The sequence below is a fragment of the Dipodomys spectabilis genome, unplaced genomic scaffold (assembly GCF_019054845.1).
Source record: "Dipodomys spectabilis isolate Male_0828 unplaced genomic scaffold, ASM1905484v1 ptg000145l, whole genome shotgun sequence".
NCBI classification, from domain to species: domain Eukaryota; kingdom Metazoa; phylum Chordata; class Mammalia; order Rodentia; family Heteromyidae; genus Dipodomys; species Dipodomys spectabilis.
In genome coordinates, this window is record NW_024870822.1 from 22,939,437 (window position 1) to 22,953,850 (window position 14,414).

Genomic DNA, 14,414 nt, shown 5'->3' on the forward strand with positions numbered 1-14,414 from the left:
TAAAATGGCCGCCGTCCCTGGCCGCTTCTTCTCGAGCGATACAAAATGGCGGCCGCAGGCGGAGCCGGGCGGGGCGGCCCTCCTTAGCGCTTCCTCTGCGCCTCGGGGGCCTGGAAATCTGTGGCCTCTGCTCCCGCGCCCCGTTGCGGGGCGTTAGAAGGGGAGCCGCGGCCGGGGCTGAGCCGTCGTCAGGTCGTGGCCGGGGGCCGTCGTGGCCGCGGCTGGACGGGTCGACGCGCGGTGTGCCGGGACGGCAAGCGTGGCGGGGCGCGCGCCCGCGCGGGGGGAACGTGGCCCGCGGCAGGGCCCGGCCGTTGGCGCGGGACCAGCGAGGCGCAGGAGTCCCGGAGCCCGGCCTCCGGCGGGGCGGAGGTGTGCAGGGCCCCGTCCGGGGAGGCCAAGGAGGGCTCGCCGCCTTTGTGGGCCCCGGCGGTGGCGGCGAGGCGGCTGTCACCTCGGGATTTATGGGCGGGAGGGGCCGCCTTCCTGCCCCGAGAACAAAGAGCTGGGCTCGGGGCCGGTGGGGGCGGCCTCCGCGACTCGCGGCCTCGAGGCGCGCCCGTCGACGGCACTTCCCTAACTCGGGCCTGGGTGTGGAGGACTCGCCGCTCTTTTGTTCCCAGGAAGGGAAAACGGGGCGGAGGTTCGCTGCCATGTTGCGTCCCTGGTCTTCCGGCGGCCGGGCCAGGGCGGGCGCGGGTCCTGGGCCTCCCCGGGAGGGCGGGGGATAGAGGGCCGTGCGGGTAGCCGCCCGCCGCGGCCGAGGCCAGGTGAGCCGGGCGGCCGGCGCCGAGGCCGCACCAGTGGGGCGGCAGACATTTTTCCACCGAGGCCGCTGCTGCCCGCGCTTATAGTGAGGGTCTCTGCTCAATTCCAAGGGCCGTATGAAAGGGCTTCGGTGCAGTTTGGATGTTGTATTTCTCCGTGAAAGCCGTTCTTGGCATCATGGAACAAGTGTTCCATCTTTGGGAATTTCTAAGTGGCTAACAAAAGATTGTGTCCGTTTGTGTCTGTTGAGTGCATTCTATTTTGGTTTTATGAGCTCTGCAATGCAGTGGAAGTTAAGTAAACTGCAGTGCCAAGATAGGAGATAGATTGTGATTGAAAGTTTAAAAACCTGTTTGTTGGCAGTATCTAATTTTGGCGCTTTTTCTCGTTCTAGGTTTTTCAATTCTCCCATCCCCTCCCCTCCCCACCCCATCCATTAATATTATTCTTTTGAAGATTCTTCGTTGTCAAGCCGCCAAAGTGGAGAGTGCGATTGCAGAAGGGGGTGCTTCTCGTTTCAGGTATGTGGAGATTTGTTTTGGGGGTGCTTTTGTAAAACCCAATGACAAAACCAAGTCACTACTCTTATACCGTCTCTGTCCTTGTTTTCAGTCCTTACACTTTTGAGAGTTTTAATTATTATCTGAAAAATAAGTGTAATTGGGTTCTAGACTCAACCTCAGTCATAAATCAGTGGTGCAGTTTTTAAAGTACAAAGTAATCTTTAGTCCTTTTGAAATGAGACATAATTGGTATACTAAAAAATGACTTATTCTTCAAACAGTGCTTCTTCGGGCGGAGGAGGAAGTAGGGGTGCACCTCAGCACTATCCCAAGACTGCTGGCAACAGGTATGATAATTGCACGGAAACAGTTTTCATAAATAATTGATTCATATTACAAGTCATTCCCAAATATAACAGTGAAGTTACAATAAAATATATTAGAAATTCTAATTTTACTGGGGTAGTTGCTAAACTTACACTAAATGTAGAATATTAGCTTATGACCAAACCTTCCAGTCTGTTATTTTTTTCCTGTCTTACTGAGTTTTTACTATGTTTCTAATACCAGTTATTAACCCAGCAATTGATATTACAATGCCATAAGACATTTTGGAGCTGGTTCTCTGGTATGTGGCTCCTGGGTCAGCATTATCATCACATGGAAATATATACTAGAAGGGTAGGTATAGGGTAGGTCCTACCCTACACCTACTAAAGCAGAAACAGTGGGCCCAGAAATCTTTTTTTAAAAATGTAGGTGGGTTTTGGTGTATACTTTTTAAGGACCAATGATATCCAAAGTTGCTTTGTTGAGGAAGTTGATAAACCTCAGTTTTTCTGTTTCTCAGTATGACCTTTGGTATGTGATTGGAGGCTGTTTTACCCTTTTTAAAAAATTAAAAAGCCCTTTTTTTTTAATTAGCGAGTTCCTGGGGAAAACCCCAGGGCAAAACGCTCAGAAATGGATTCCTGCACGAAGCACTAGACGAGATGACAACTCCGCAGCAAACAACTCCGCAAATGAAAAAGAACGACATGATGCAATCTTCAGGAAAGTAAGAGGGTAAGTTTCAAGGTCATTTTCTTGGAAAGAAGTATGGATTAGTTCAGTTTCTGTAGTGTGTACTATACTATTTAGTTACCAAAGCAAGGTTGGTGTCCAAAGAATGTATTGGGGGACTTTGGCTTATATTTTCTTTTTTCGACATTTATTTACAATCCATACACTTTGACATACTGGCACTTCTGTCTTGGGCTGGCATATATAATCCAGTGAAATGGGAAATGGAATTATGTTAGCTTATGGTCCAGCCCTGATAGCCCCTTGACACCTGGGATTTGAAAAGTTGCTTGTCACATAGCTGGGGCTCCCCATCTGATGTAGATTCTAGCCATAAATAGGGAAATTAATTTCAACATCCTTTTGGTTGGGTAAGTATACATCTTGTTTGTTATTAAAGGGAAAAAGCAGGAAAATCATGGTTTTAATAGTGTTTTCAACTCAGAAAAAAAAAATTTGTTTGGCCCACACTTCAAATGTGATTCTTTTTTTCCTCCCCCAGCATACTAAATAAGCTTACTCCTGAAAAGTTTGACAAGCTATGCCTTGAGCTCCTCAATGTGGGTGTAGAGTCTAAACTCATCCTTAAAGGGGTCATACTGCTGGTAAGTTTTAAAGGTTGGCTTTAAGTGGTTTTTACCATTAAAGAAAAGTTTATCTCTAAATTGTATTATAGTTGGTAGAATCCCAACATACAGCATATATGAGTTTTTTAATAACAAAATTGAATGATAGTTGGTAAGACGTTTTTGTGGTGCTAGGGAACTAGAACCCATTGTCTCTTAGCATGTGCTATGCAAGTGCTGTGCTACTAAGCTACCTCCCTAGTTCTCTAGTGCCATATATTCTAGTTCTAGGGACAAAGAGGGGTGTTACTCAGTAAGGTGTAAACTGGATGGTTCTTACACTGTTAAGAGCTTAAGTGGTTAGTTTTCAGGTTGTGTGCTTTTTAGCATTAGTTTACATGTACTATCTAACTCAGCTCATAGTTAGTAGTAAAGTGCCCTTTTGATTTAGAAATAAAACAATTTGTGGAATTTAAGCCAAAAAGACCATAAAAAGTGTCCAGTTAAAAAGGAAGGATCTTATGAGCCCTTAACAATTTAATTTTTTCTTAATACCATTTTTCTGTAGATTGTGGACAAAGCCCTAGAAGAGCCAAAGTATAGCTCACTGTATGCTCAGCTATGTCTGCGATTGGCAGAAGATGCACCAAACTTTGATGGCCCAGCAGCAGAGGGTCAACCAGGACAGAAGCAAAGCACAGTAAGTATAGTTATTTTTAAAATAGTTTATAAGAGAGTTCATTAGGAAGGCCTACAAGTAGCTTTTGTTTCCATACAGACATTCAGACGCCTCCTAATTTCCAAATTACAAGATGAATTTGAAAACCGAACCAGAAATGTTGATGGTAAGAATTCCTATTTGATGCTAACTAATTACTGTATATTTTCAGTTTGATAATTCGAAGTGTTGAGTTTTGTGTTTTTGGTATATTTTTCCCCTTTCAGTCTATGATAAGCGTGAAAACCCCCTCCTCCCAGAGGAGGAGGAACAGAGAGCCATTGCTAAGATCAAGATGTTGGGGAACATCAAATTCATTGGAGAACTTGGCAAGCTTGATCTTATTCATGAATCTATCCTTCATAAGTGCATCAAAACAGTAAGTATAATGGACATCTGCTGGCCTTAAATTGAAGTCATCAATGGGACATTATTTGGCGGAACTTGAGGCCATTTAGAATTGCTTTGTACCATCTGAAAGGGCAAATGGCAATGTCTAGTTAACTTGTATGACAGTCAAAATTTACTGAAACATAAATCAGTAATATGGAAATACGTTTTACAAAGTAGAGGTAGAACTTTATGTTGAAACTGCTTTATTAGGAGGGATTTCTAGACAGAAGGACCAAAGGTGCAAGTAAAGTTTTCAATATGTGGCATTTCATTCTTTGGTAGCTTTTGGAAAAGAAGAAGAGAGTCCAACTCAAAGATATGGGAGAGGATTTGGAGTGCCTCTGTCAGATAATGAGGACAGTGGGGCCTAGATTAGACCACGAACGAGCCAAGGTATGTGTGTGCATGACAAGCAATATATGGTATGTATTAGTATGTTCTGTTCAAATTAGTTTATTTTTGTGACACAAGATTGCCATATTTGGTCATTCTACCTTATCTGGAAGTATTAGGCCTTTAGTGTAGACATGTGGTTTAGTTCTCACACTTTTCTTTTTCTTTAACTAGTCCTTAATGGATCAGTACTTTGCCAGAATGTGCTCCTTGATGTTAAGTAAGGAATTGCCAGCGAGGATTCGTTTCCTGCTGCAGGTAAAACTTTTAAGTATTTTTGCTTAGCTTAGGTTCTTTCTGTTTAGTAATATTATCTGTTTAGTAATATTAAAGTGAAATTTTTTTCACCTAAAGGATACAGTAGAGTTGCGAGAACACCATTGGGTTCCTCGCAAGGCTTTTCTTGACAATGGACCAAAGACGATCAATCAAATCCGTCAAGATGCAGTAAAGGTAAGATTTTTGTTGTTTGTTATTTAAGTGACATAATGTTTAGAGAGGAAAAGCACTTATTCTCACTTCATTTCCAAAGGATTTAGGAGTGTTTATTCCTGCTCCTATGGCTCAAGGGATGAGAAGTGACTTCTTTCTGGAGGGACCGTTTATGCCACCCCGGATGAAAATGGATAGGGACCCACTTGGAGGACTTGCTGATATGTTTGGACAAATGCCAGGTAATATTGAATAAAACAATGGTTTGATAACAAGTCTTTTTAAAGAAATGTGAGTGGATGGGCTGGGAAGGTGGCTCAGTGGTGTAGTGCTCGCCTTGCATGCATGAGCCCCTGGGTTCAATTCCTCTGCACCACCTGAGCAGAAAAAGTCAGAAGTGGCACTGTGGCTCAAGTGGTAGAGTGCTAGCCTTGAGCTGAAGAGCTGAGGGATAGCACCCAGGACCCAGAGTTCAGGCCCCACGACCAGCAAAAAAAAAAAAATGGGAGTGGAGTTCAGTTCAAAGACTTGACGTTGTATGTATTTTAAGGTAGCGGAATTGGTACTGGTCCAGGAGTTATCCAGGATAGATTTTCACCCACCATGGGACGTCATCGTTCAAATCAACTCTTTAATGGCCATGGGGGACACATCATGCCTCCCACACAATCGCAGTTTGGAGAGATGGGAGGCAAGTTTATGAAAAGCCAGGTAAGACAATTGACATTGCTTCAGGAGGATGTGTTAAATCCAGCCTTATTTTTGTCTTGTCTTTAAAAAATCCTATTTCAGGTGTATTTTCCTACACTAAATTTATATCTGACAGTTCACATTGAATGAAATGCTTACCTCACGATTAGTGAAGTACTAGTAAAATCACCACTATTTGACAGTTAGGTTAGATTTTTATTCTTTGTTTCATCTTTTACTTCTCTGGGCAATTTCAGTTAAGCTTTCCTTATGACTTGACTCATCCCTTTGGTACTTCATTACCATAATTTGTGGACCCCCCTTTTTTATCTAGACTTTCTTTCTCCCTTTCTGAAATAGGGGCTAAGCCAGCTCTACCATAACCAGAGTCAGGGACTCTTATCCCAGCTGCAAGGACAGTCGAAGGATATGCCACCTCGGTTTTCTAAGAAAGGACAGCTTAATGCAGATGAGGTACATTTGCCTACGTTATTTATATATGGTAGTTTGTCAATTCAGAAATCTATTGCCCGATGATTATAAAAAAAGACGCTTTAAGAGGACTTATGCTGGAGTTCTTTTCTTCTTTCTCTTTCTTTTCTATACTACTACTTTCTTTCTTTGTATGTCCAGCGTCCTATGAGCGAAGATTATGAGATATGAGGGCAAATCTCTTTAAAAAGTCTTTAAATTAGTTAGTGTGAGGAAGATGATTGTCCAGATACTGTTTGTGATTTCCCTGCAAGTAATGTAACTGAGACTAAAGCAAGGCATTTTTAACTCATTTTTTATTTGAATATTTTAATACTAAACACGGGAGAAATGTACAAATAAATGTAAGATATATAATTTGTGATCAGGGTTTTAGATTTTTTTAAGAAACCAGCTAACATAGAGAAGCCTTTTCTTTTTTCAAAGAAAAGTACTATTTCAGCCCCAGATACACAGTTAATTATAGGACTTTAAGAGTTTTAACACTGTTAGCCAGCTATGTGCTATTAATTTGGATTATCTGTTTTCCGTTCCAGATTAGCTTGAGGCCTGCTCAATCGTTCCTAATGAATAAAAATCAAGTGCCAAAGCTTCAGCCCCAGATAACTATGATTCCTCCTAGTGCACAACCACCACGCACTCAAACACCTCCTCTGGGACAGGTATGGCCCTAGTAGCATATCCCCATTTTCCATTGTTCTATTACTTCCTAAAGATGTGTGAAGACCTTCTTTTTGAGTTTTTGTGTTGTCAGGACTTTTTGAAACAAGTACAAGGCCTGGAATTCAGTTCCCATACTACCAACCTCCTTCCCCCCACACACAAAAAAATGTGAATGTTAATCTTCCATCTACCTCATATACTCATTTTTTAAATCACAAAATCTGTTTGTTTTTTAGACTCCTCAGCTTGGTCTCAAAACTAATCCACCACTTATCCAGGAAAAGCCTGCCAAGACCAGCAAAAAGCCACCACCATCAAAAGAAGAACTACTTAAACTAACTGTAAGTTTCATAAAGTCCCATAGATATCTCTAGTTCTTGAGTTGTACTTAGGACACTAATTGCATTATTTTTTTTTTTAAAGGAAACTGTTGTAACTGAATATCTGAATAGTGGAAATACAAATGAAGCTGTCAATAGTGTACGAGAAATGAGAGCTCCTAAACACTTTCTTCCTGAGATGTTAAGCAAAGTGATCATCCTGTCACTAGATAGAAGTGATGAAGATAAAGAAAAAGCAAGTTCTTTGATTAGCTTACTCAAACAGGAAGGAATAGCTACAAGTGACAACTTCATGCAGGTAGTACACTTTGCTGACTCTATAATAAGGAAATTATGCATTCAAATATGAAAAATTAATAAACTGATAATGTTACATATTCCTTCTAAGGCTTTCCTGAACGTACTGGACCAGTGCCCCAAACTGGAGGTTGACATCCCTTTGGTGAAATCATACTTAGCCCAGTTTGCAGCTCGTGCCATCATTTCTGAGCTGGTGAGCATTTCAGAACTAGCTCAACCACTGGAGAGTGGCACACATTTTCCTCTCTTCTTACTTTGCCTTCAGCAGTTAGCTAAGTTACAAGATCGAGAATGGTTAACAGAACTTTTTCAACAAAGCAAGGTCAATATGCAGAAAATGCTCCCAGGTAAGAGAACATTAATTTGTTAACACTAAATTTAGAGATTCTTAATACCTTGACTTGAGTGGATTTATATGAATCAGATAGCTTGGTCATCTTGTCCAAATAGTGATAAACATCTGAATCCACACTACTAATACCTTTACATAAAAAGATTATGACTTAATTTTCAAATTGCCCTGTATGTCAAAAGATTATTTTGCTGGGTTCTTCAACCTTTTGTGTGAATTGTATACACTGGAGAACCATTTCTAAGTGGGCCAGCTGGGTAAAATGGATTTAAGTAATGCAGATTTTTTTTTCTTCAGAAATTGATCAGAATAAGGACCGTATGTTGGAAATTTTGGAAGGAAAGGGACTAAGTTTCTTATTCCCACTCCTCAAATTGGAGAAGGAACTTTTAAAGCAAATAAAATTGGATCCATCCCCTCAAACCATATATAAATGGATTAAAGATAACATCTCTCCCAAACTTCATGTAGATAAAGGATTTGTGAACATCTTAATGACTAGGTAAGTTGAATGGTCTACGTACAGAAAGTTATGCTTTAGAAAGAAAAAAATCAGGGTCGGGGGCTGTTTTTGAGCCAGAGATCTTTTGGGGATTCTAGCTAACAAAACAACTTTTTGTCTAGCTTCTTACAGTATATTTCTAGTGAAGTAAGCCCACCCAGTGATGAAACAGATTCTTCCTCTGCTCCTTCCAAAGAACAGTTAGAGCAGGAAAAACAACTGCTTCTTTCTTTCAAGCCAGTGATGCAGAAATTCCTTCACGATCACGTTGATCTACAGGTCAGTGCCCTGTATGCTCTGCAGGTGCACTGTTACAACAGCAACTTCCCAAAAGGTAAGGTGACAAGTCTCTGGGAGGAGTGGGTGAATGAGGGACAGTCTGAAACACTCTGAGTAATGGGATTATTTTCTTTTGTTCTTTAGGCATGTTACTCCGTTTTTTTGTTCATTTCTATGATATGGAAATTATTGAAGAGGAAGCTTTCTTGGCTTGGAAAGAAGATATAACCCAAGAGTTTCCAGGGAAAGGCAAGGCTTTGTTCCAGGTAAGTTTTTCTTGAAATTAGGGTGTTTTTGTTTTTTCTTTTCCAGTTTTTTGGGTTTGGTAGTATTCCAAATGAATAGCACTCTTTCAACTGAAATAGGAGCAGAAGGGAGTCCTATTAATTTCCGTTGCACAGGAACAATTTGGGGAATTACAGCTGCACAAAAGTTTGGATTTAAGATTTGGGCTTTCTTCTTTAGACCCTGCTGAAAAGATTTAATTCTTCTGTTTTATCAAGTGGAATGGAAGAAAGATTTTCAGAGCACTCCAAAATTAGTGTTAGTGCCCTGGAGAGTAGTTGAAGGGCAGACTTTATGGACAAGTCACAAAGGTTCTGATTTAGTAGGTGTGTGGAAAAGAATACAGTCTAGATTATTTTGGGCAGGGTGGTGGGTTCAGATGTATTTCTGGTTTCCTAAAACAAAACAGCTTCCTGTTAATAAATTACAAACCTATTTTGCAGGTGAATCAGTGGCTAACCTGGCTAGAAACTGCTGAAGAAGAAGAATCAGAGGAAGAAGCTGACTAAAAGAACCAGCCAAAGCCTTAAATTGTGCAAAACATACTGTTGCTATGATGTAACTGCATTTGACCTAACCACTGCGAAAATTCATTCCGCTGTAATGTTTTCACAATATTTAAAGCAGAAGCACGTCAGTAAGGGTTTCCTTCTGCATAAGGTTTTTTTGTAGTGTAATGTCTTAATCATAGTCTACCATCAAATATTTTAGGAGTATCTTTAATGTTTAGATAGTATATTAGCAGCATGCAATAATTACATCATAAGTTCTCAAGCAGAGGCAGTCTATTGCAAGGACCTTCTTTGCTGCCAGTTATCATAGGCTGTTTTAAGTTAGAAAACTGAATAGCAACACTGAATACTGTAGAAATGCACTTTGCTCAGTAATACTTGAGTTGTTGCAATATTTGATTATCCATTTGGTTGTTACAGAAAAATTCTTAACTGTAATTGATGGTTGTTGCTGTAATAGTATATTGCCTGTATTTCTACCTCTAGTAATGGGCTTTATGTGCTAGATTTTAATATCCTTGAGCCTGGGCAAGTGCACAAGTCTTTTTAAAAGAAACATGGTTTACTTGCACAAAGCTGATCAGTTTTGAGAGATCGTTAATGCCCTTGGTGGTTTTTGTGGGTGTGAAACAAATGGTGAGAATTTGAATTGGTCCCTCTTATTATAGTATTGAAATTAAGTCTACTTAATTTATCAAGTCATGTTCATGCCCTGATTTTATATACTTGTATCTATCAATAAACATTGTGATACTTGATACATTTGCATTTGTTCATGAATTTAAATAGCACCTACCTCCATTTAAAGAAATTCATAATTTTCTATTTCAGAAAATGGTGAGAGGGCTGGGAAGGTGGCTCAGTGGTAGAGTGCTTGCCTTACATGCATGAAGCCCTGGGTTTGATTCCTCAGCACCACATAAGCAAAAAGAAAAAAGCCAGAAGTGGTGCTGTGGCTCAAGTGGTAGAGCGCTAGCCTTGAGCTGAAGAGCTGAGGGACAGTGCCCAGGCCCAGAGTTCAGGCCCCACAACCAGACCCAATAAAATGGTGAGAGCCAAAATTCAAGCTTACTAATATGAGTCTGCTTACTAAAATATTGTTTTTTTTTGTTTTGTGTTTTTTGCCGGTCATGGGGCCTGAGCTCTGGGTCTGGGCGCTGTCCCTCAGCTCTTCAGCTCAAGGCTAGTGCTCTACCACTGGAGCCACAGCACCACTTCTGGCTTTTTCTGTTTATGTGGTGCTACGGAATGGAACCCAGGGCCTCATGCTTGGAAGGCATGCACTCTACCGCTGAGCTACCTTCCCAGCCCTTATTAAAATATTTTAACGAGGCATCTAAACAAAGAGTTTGGAGAAATACCACTGAATTGTGTGACATTGACATTGTCATGCTGAAGCAGATTGCTGATGTCTAAAAGGCATAGTTTCTACTTGGCAGACATCATTCCCAGTAGCTGACCTATTCCCAGAAAGATTGCTGTTCCCTCAAGATAATCATACTAGCCCTGTAAAAGTACCTGGCTAATCCAGATGGAACCCATATTCCCAAGCCATTGTACTGTATTGACAAGTCTAGGCCTTACCATTGGCTTTGCTAGCAGTGCATAAAGTATGCTGCTGTTTCAGCATATAAGAACAAATAACCTTGTCTTAGTTTGTGAAAATCCTTAACGCAAACGTTAATAAATGGTTATTGTTGAATCTGTTGGATAGTAGGTAGATGCTCTACTTGTTTGGTCGGTCTTGGGGCCTGAACTTGGCCTGGGTACTGTACCTCAGCTCTTCAGCTCAAGGCTAGTGCTCTACCACTTGAGCCACAGTGCCACTTCTGGCTTTTTCTTACGTGGTGCTGAGGAATTGAACCCAGGGCCTCAGAGCCATCTTCCTAGCTCCTCTCTACCTTTCTTTAAAAATGGTGCAAACATTCTTGTGTCCTACTTGTGTAATGATCATCTTGGCATTATAAAATTATTAAATTTGTAGTCTGGTGGATAGTTTAAGCAAATGTTAAGTATCAGAAGACTTAAACATGAAGTACCTGAGCTGTAAATTGCTGTCTCTTGCCTGACTCCCTACCAAGGAGTGAAAAACGTGATTTTTAATCTAGCAAAGCAGTAACACATAAGGTAGGTTGGCTTCAAGTTTAGTTGACAGAATTTATTAACAGTTCAGCTAAGGTATTGAGGTGCTAAATTTAGGGTGCAGTAGCTACATAAATTTTGTATTCCTTTCACACCAAACACTTCAAAAGTGCTTCAAATATTAAGCTTAATAGTACCACTGTCACATCCCTTAAAAGTTGAACAGTTAGAACAATGCTGTGATACAGCTTGTACTCATGAATGACGTGATGTTTTAATAACAGTATGTAGTGACTTAGAAATAAGATGAGCTGAGTGCTGGTGGCTCAGGCTTGTAATCCTAGCTACTCAGGATGCTGAGATCTGGGGATTGTGGTTCAAAGCCAGCCCGGGCAGGAAAAGTCCAGGAGACTCAAACCACTAGAAAACAGAAAGTGGCATGGCTCAAATGGTAGAGAGCTAGCCTTGAGCTGAAGAGTGCAGGGACAGATCCTAGGCCCAGAGTTCAAGCCCCACGACTGACAAAGTTTATTTCAAGTTTGGTGCTTTCCTTTCTGAATTGTTCACCAACTGCATTCTTCCCAGATTTAAACCTCAGTGAAAGTGTTCCAACACCTCATTCCCTCTCTGAAGATTACAAACAAGCTGAGTACTATATCCAATAGGTTTTGTCAGCTACCATGCTGACAAATAACTACCTCACTGGCTGTTCCATCTCAGCCTCCAATGGAAACTGTTCTCAAGAAAACCAATTGCTCTCAAACCCTAACGCCCCCAAAATTGATACCAAAGGCTTCTTAGTTTGTCTTCCAAACAGGAATCAACTCACCCGACTAAAAACCGGTTCTCCAGTTTGTTCTCAACAGCAGCCTGTGCTCTAGTTCTCATTTTAGCATTAAGTCCCACTCGAAAAGCTTGCCTTCCTCTGCCAAGGCAAATGTAGACCAAGGCAAATGTAGACCAGTCATTCTTGGCTATCAAGAAGAGAAAATCCTGGGAAGTAGAAAAGCAAATTTGAAGAACCATCTAGGAGCCCAAAGAATTGCTTTAAGGATAAACTGGCAGCTGGGTGCCGGTGGCTGAAGTCCAGGAGGCTGAGATCTGAGGATCACAGTTCAAAGCCAGCCCAGGTAGGAAAGTGTGAGACACTTTTTTTGGGTGGGGTGTCCGGTGGTGGGGCCTGAACTCGGCCTGGGCGCTGTCCCTCAGCTCTTCAGCTCAAGGCCAGCGTTCTACCACTTGAGCCACAGCACCACTTCTGCCTTTTTTCTTTTTGCTTATGTGGTGCTGAGGAATCGAACCCAGGGCCTCATGCATGCAAGGCAAGCACTCTATCACTGAGCCACCTTCCCAGCCCCTCTGTGAGACTCTTACCTCCAATAAACCACTAGAAAACTGGAAGTAGTGCTGTGGCTCAAGCGGTAGAGCGCTTCCCTTGAGCTGAAAAGCGCAGAGACAGCGCCCAAGTCCAGAGTTCAAGCCCCACGACTGAAAAAAAATAAATGGGCTAAGCAATGGTGGCTCACACCTGTAACCTTAGCTACTCAGGAGGCTGATGTCTGAGAACAGTTCAAAGCCAGCCTGGGCAGGAAAAGTCCATGCGACCTTTATCTCCAGTTAAACACAGAAAACTGAATTGGCACTGTGGCTCAAAGTGATGGAGCACTACCAGCCTTGAGCAAAAGAGCTCAGGGTTGGCACCCAGGTCCTGAATTCAAGCCTCAGATGGGTGCCTGTGCCTGCCTGTGCATGCATCTCTCTCCTTCTCTCTCCCTCTCCTCCCCTTTCCTTCTCTCCTCCCCCCCCTTTTCAGGTGTGTGCGCACACAAAGTGCTAAGCCAAATTTATGATGCAGAAGATGGTCTCTTCCATTGGGAAGACAACACTGGAACAAACAGGCTGAGATGGACCAAGGTGATAGAGCCATACCATACTGTGACAAGGTACCAGGTGAGCAGGGAGGAAGAAACATTTTGGATAAAGAGAAACCAAGGAAGAGCAATGTTCTTGGTATAGGTGAGAGGCTGTCTACGCAGAACCAGCTTCTCCCTTCTACCCTCCCCAAACTGCTCCCCACCCCGTGCCTTAAGGATATGGTCTTTCCAATGCCTCTGACTAAGGGAGCACACTTCACATCTTGTTGGAGGGGTACTGTGGGACAGCGTGGCTATCTGTCCTGTGAAACCAGGAGACCATGATTTACAAAGCTCTTCCTCAGTTGCCTCAGATACAAGCTGCCAAAGAAACGCAGGAGCTACAACCGGGAGATGCCTGGGCACAATCACATCTGCAAGCCACTAATCCAGGGAAGAGGGCTGTCTTACAGTGCCCTCTGCTGGACCTCTGGAGGGCATCCCTGGCAGGTTAAGATTTAAAAGGTTCTTGTTTTAACATCCCAAAGGAAAGCAAGATGGGGCCTGGTGGACTCTCATACCTAGAGAAAAGGTGTGAGAATTTCACATCCGCCTGTCAACTGTGATGACACGACAATGATGAGCAGTAAATCCTTGAGGGTCTGCTCAGGTCAGCGAAACACATGGAAGACAAGATCTTGTGGAGCACACATTCTGGGTGATTAGTGGAGACAATAAAAACATCCAGCCTGGCACTGGTAGTTGTCCCAGCACCATTGCCCACGATGCCTTCTAGATCTCTCCAGCGGCCTTCTTTCCCACCCAAACCCTATGAGCTTCTTCATGGTGCATGTGACTGCAGAGTGAGAGAAGAGTTGGGACAAGCTAAGGAATAAATGAATGATACAGTGAATGAGTACATGAGTAGAAAAATTCTATTTAGTTCTTAAGAAGTCTCTGAAGAAACTTGGTGCACTAGTGATCCACTTTAGAGAAAAAATCCAAAATTACTAACATTATTAACATTTTCCATAATTTGGGTAGAATAATACTTCTTAGTATCAGGTGAAATTCTAGATTGTGTCAGGCTTAAAGTATACTTTTCATATATAGTTAAAAACAATACAAAGCCAAGTGGTGGTGGTAGCTCACATCTATAATGTTAGCTACTTAGGAGGCTGAAATCTGATGATCATGGTTTGAAGCTAGGCCAGGTAGGAAAGTCTAT

The 14,414-nt window shown here is 42.2% G+C and overlaps 1 protein-coding gene and 1 non-coding gene across 2 annotated transcripts; both read left to right on the forward strand.

Moving 5' to 3' along the window:
* The first annotated feature begins 884 nt into the window (after window positions 1–884).
* Window positions 885–10,009, forward strand: Eif4g2 (eukaryotic translation initiation factor 4 gamma 2). The gene is made up of 22 exons (XM_042691757.1): window positions 885–1,002; window positions 1,163–1,289; window positions 1,553–1,618; window positions 2,196–2,336; window positions 2,836–2,938; window positions 3,468–3,599; window positions 3,678–3,744; window positions 3,845–3,996; window positions 4,293–4,403; window positions 4,578–4,661; window positions 4,758–4,856; window positions 4,936–5,077; window positions 5,386–5,546; window positions 5,886–5,999; window positions 6,554–6,679; window positions 6,917–7,021; window positions 7,104–7,319; window positions 7,410–7,668; window positions 7,971–8,175; window positions 8,298–8,509; window positions 8,599–8,720; window positions 9,183–10,009. The coding sequence occupies exons 1-22, from the start codon at window positions 885–887 to the stop codon at window positions 9,246–9,248; spliced, it is 2,928 nt and encodes a 975-aa protein (XP_042547691.1). The 3' UTR covers window positions 9,249–10,009.
* LOC122117961 lies at window positions 6,052–6,194 on the forward strand. Its single transcript, XR_006149275.1, has one exon. It is a non-coding gene; the product is annotated as a small nucleolar RNA SNORD97 (small nucleolar RNA).
* Window positions 10,010–14,414: the final 4,405 nt, after the last annotated feature.

Bases quoted from the DNA above. Each gene is read 5' to 3' on its own strand.
- Eif4g2 (XM_042691757.1), top strand. From the start codon at position 885: ATGAAAGGGCTTCGGTGCAGTTTGGATGTTGTATTTCTCCGTGAAAGC. The intron at 6,680-6,916 runs GTATGGCCCTAG...TTTGTTTTTTAG, and splicing joins AAACACCTCCTCTGGGACAG to ACTCCTCAGCTTGGTCTCAA. The intron at 7,022-7,103 runs GTAAGTTTCATA...TTTTTTTTAAAG, and splicing joins AAGAACTACTTAAACTAACT to GAAACTGTTGTAACTGAATA.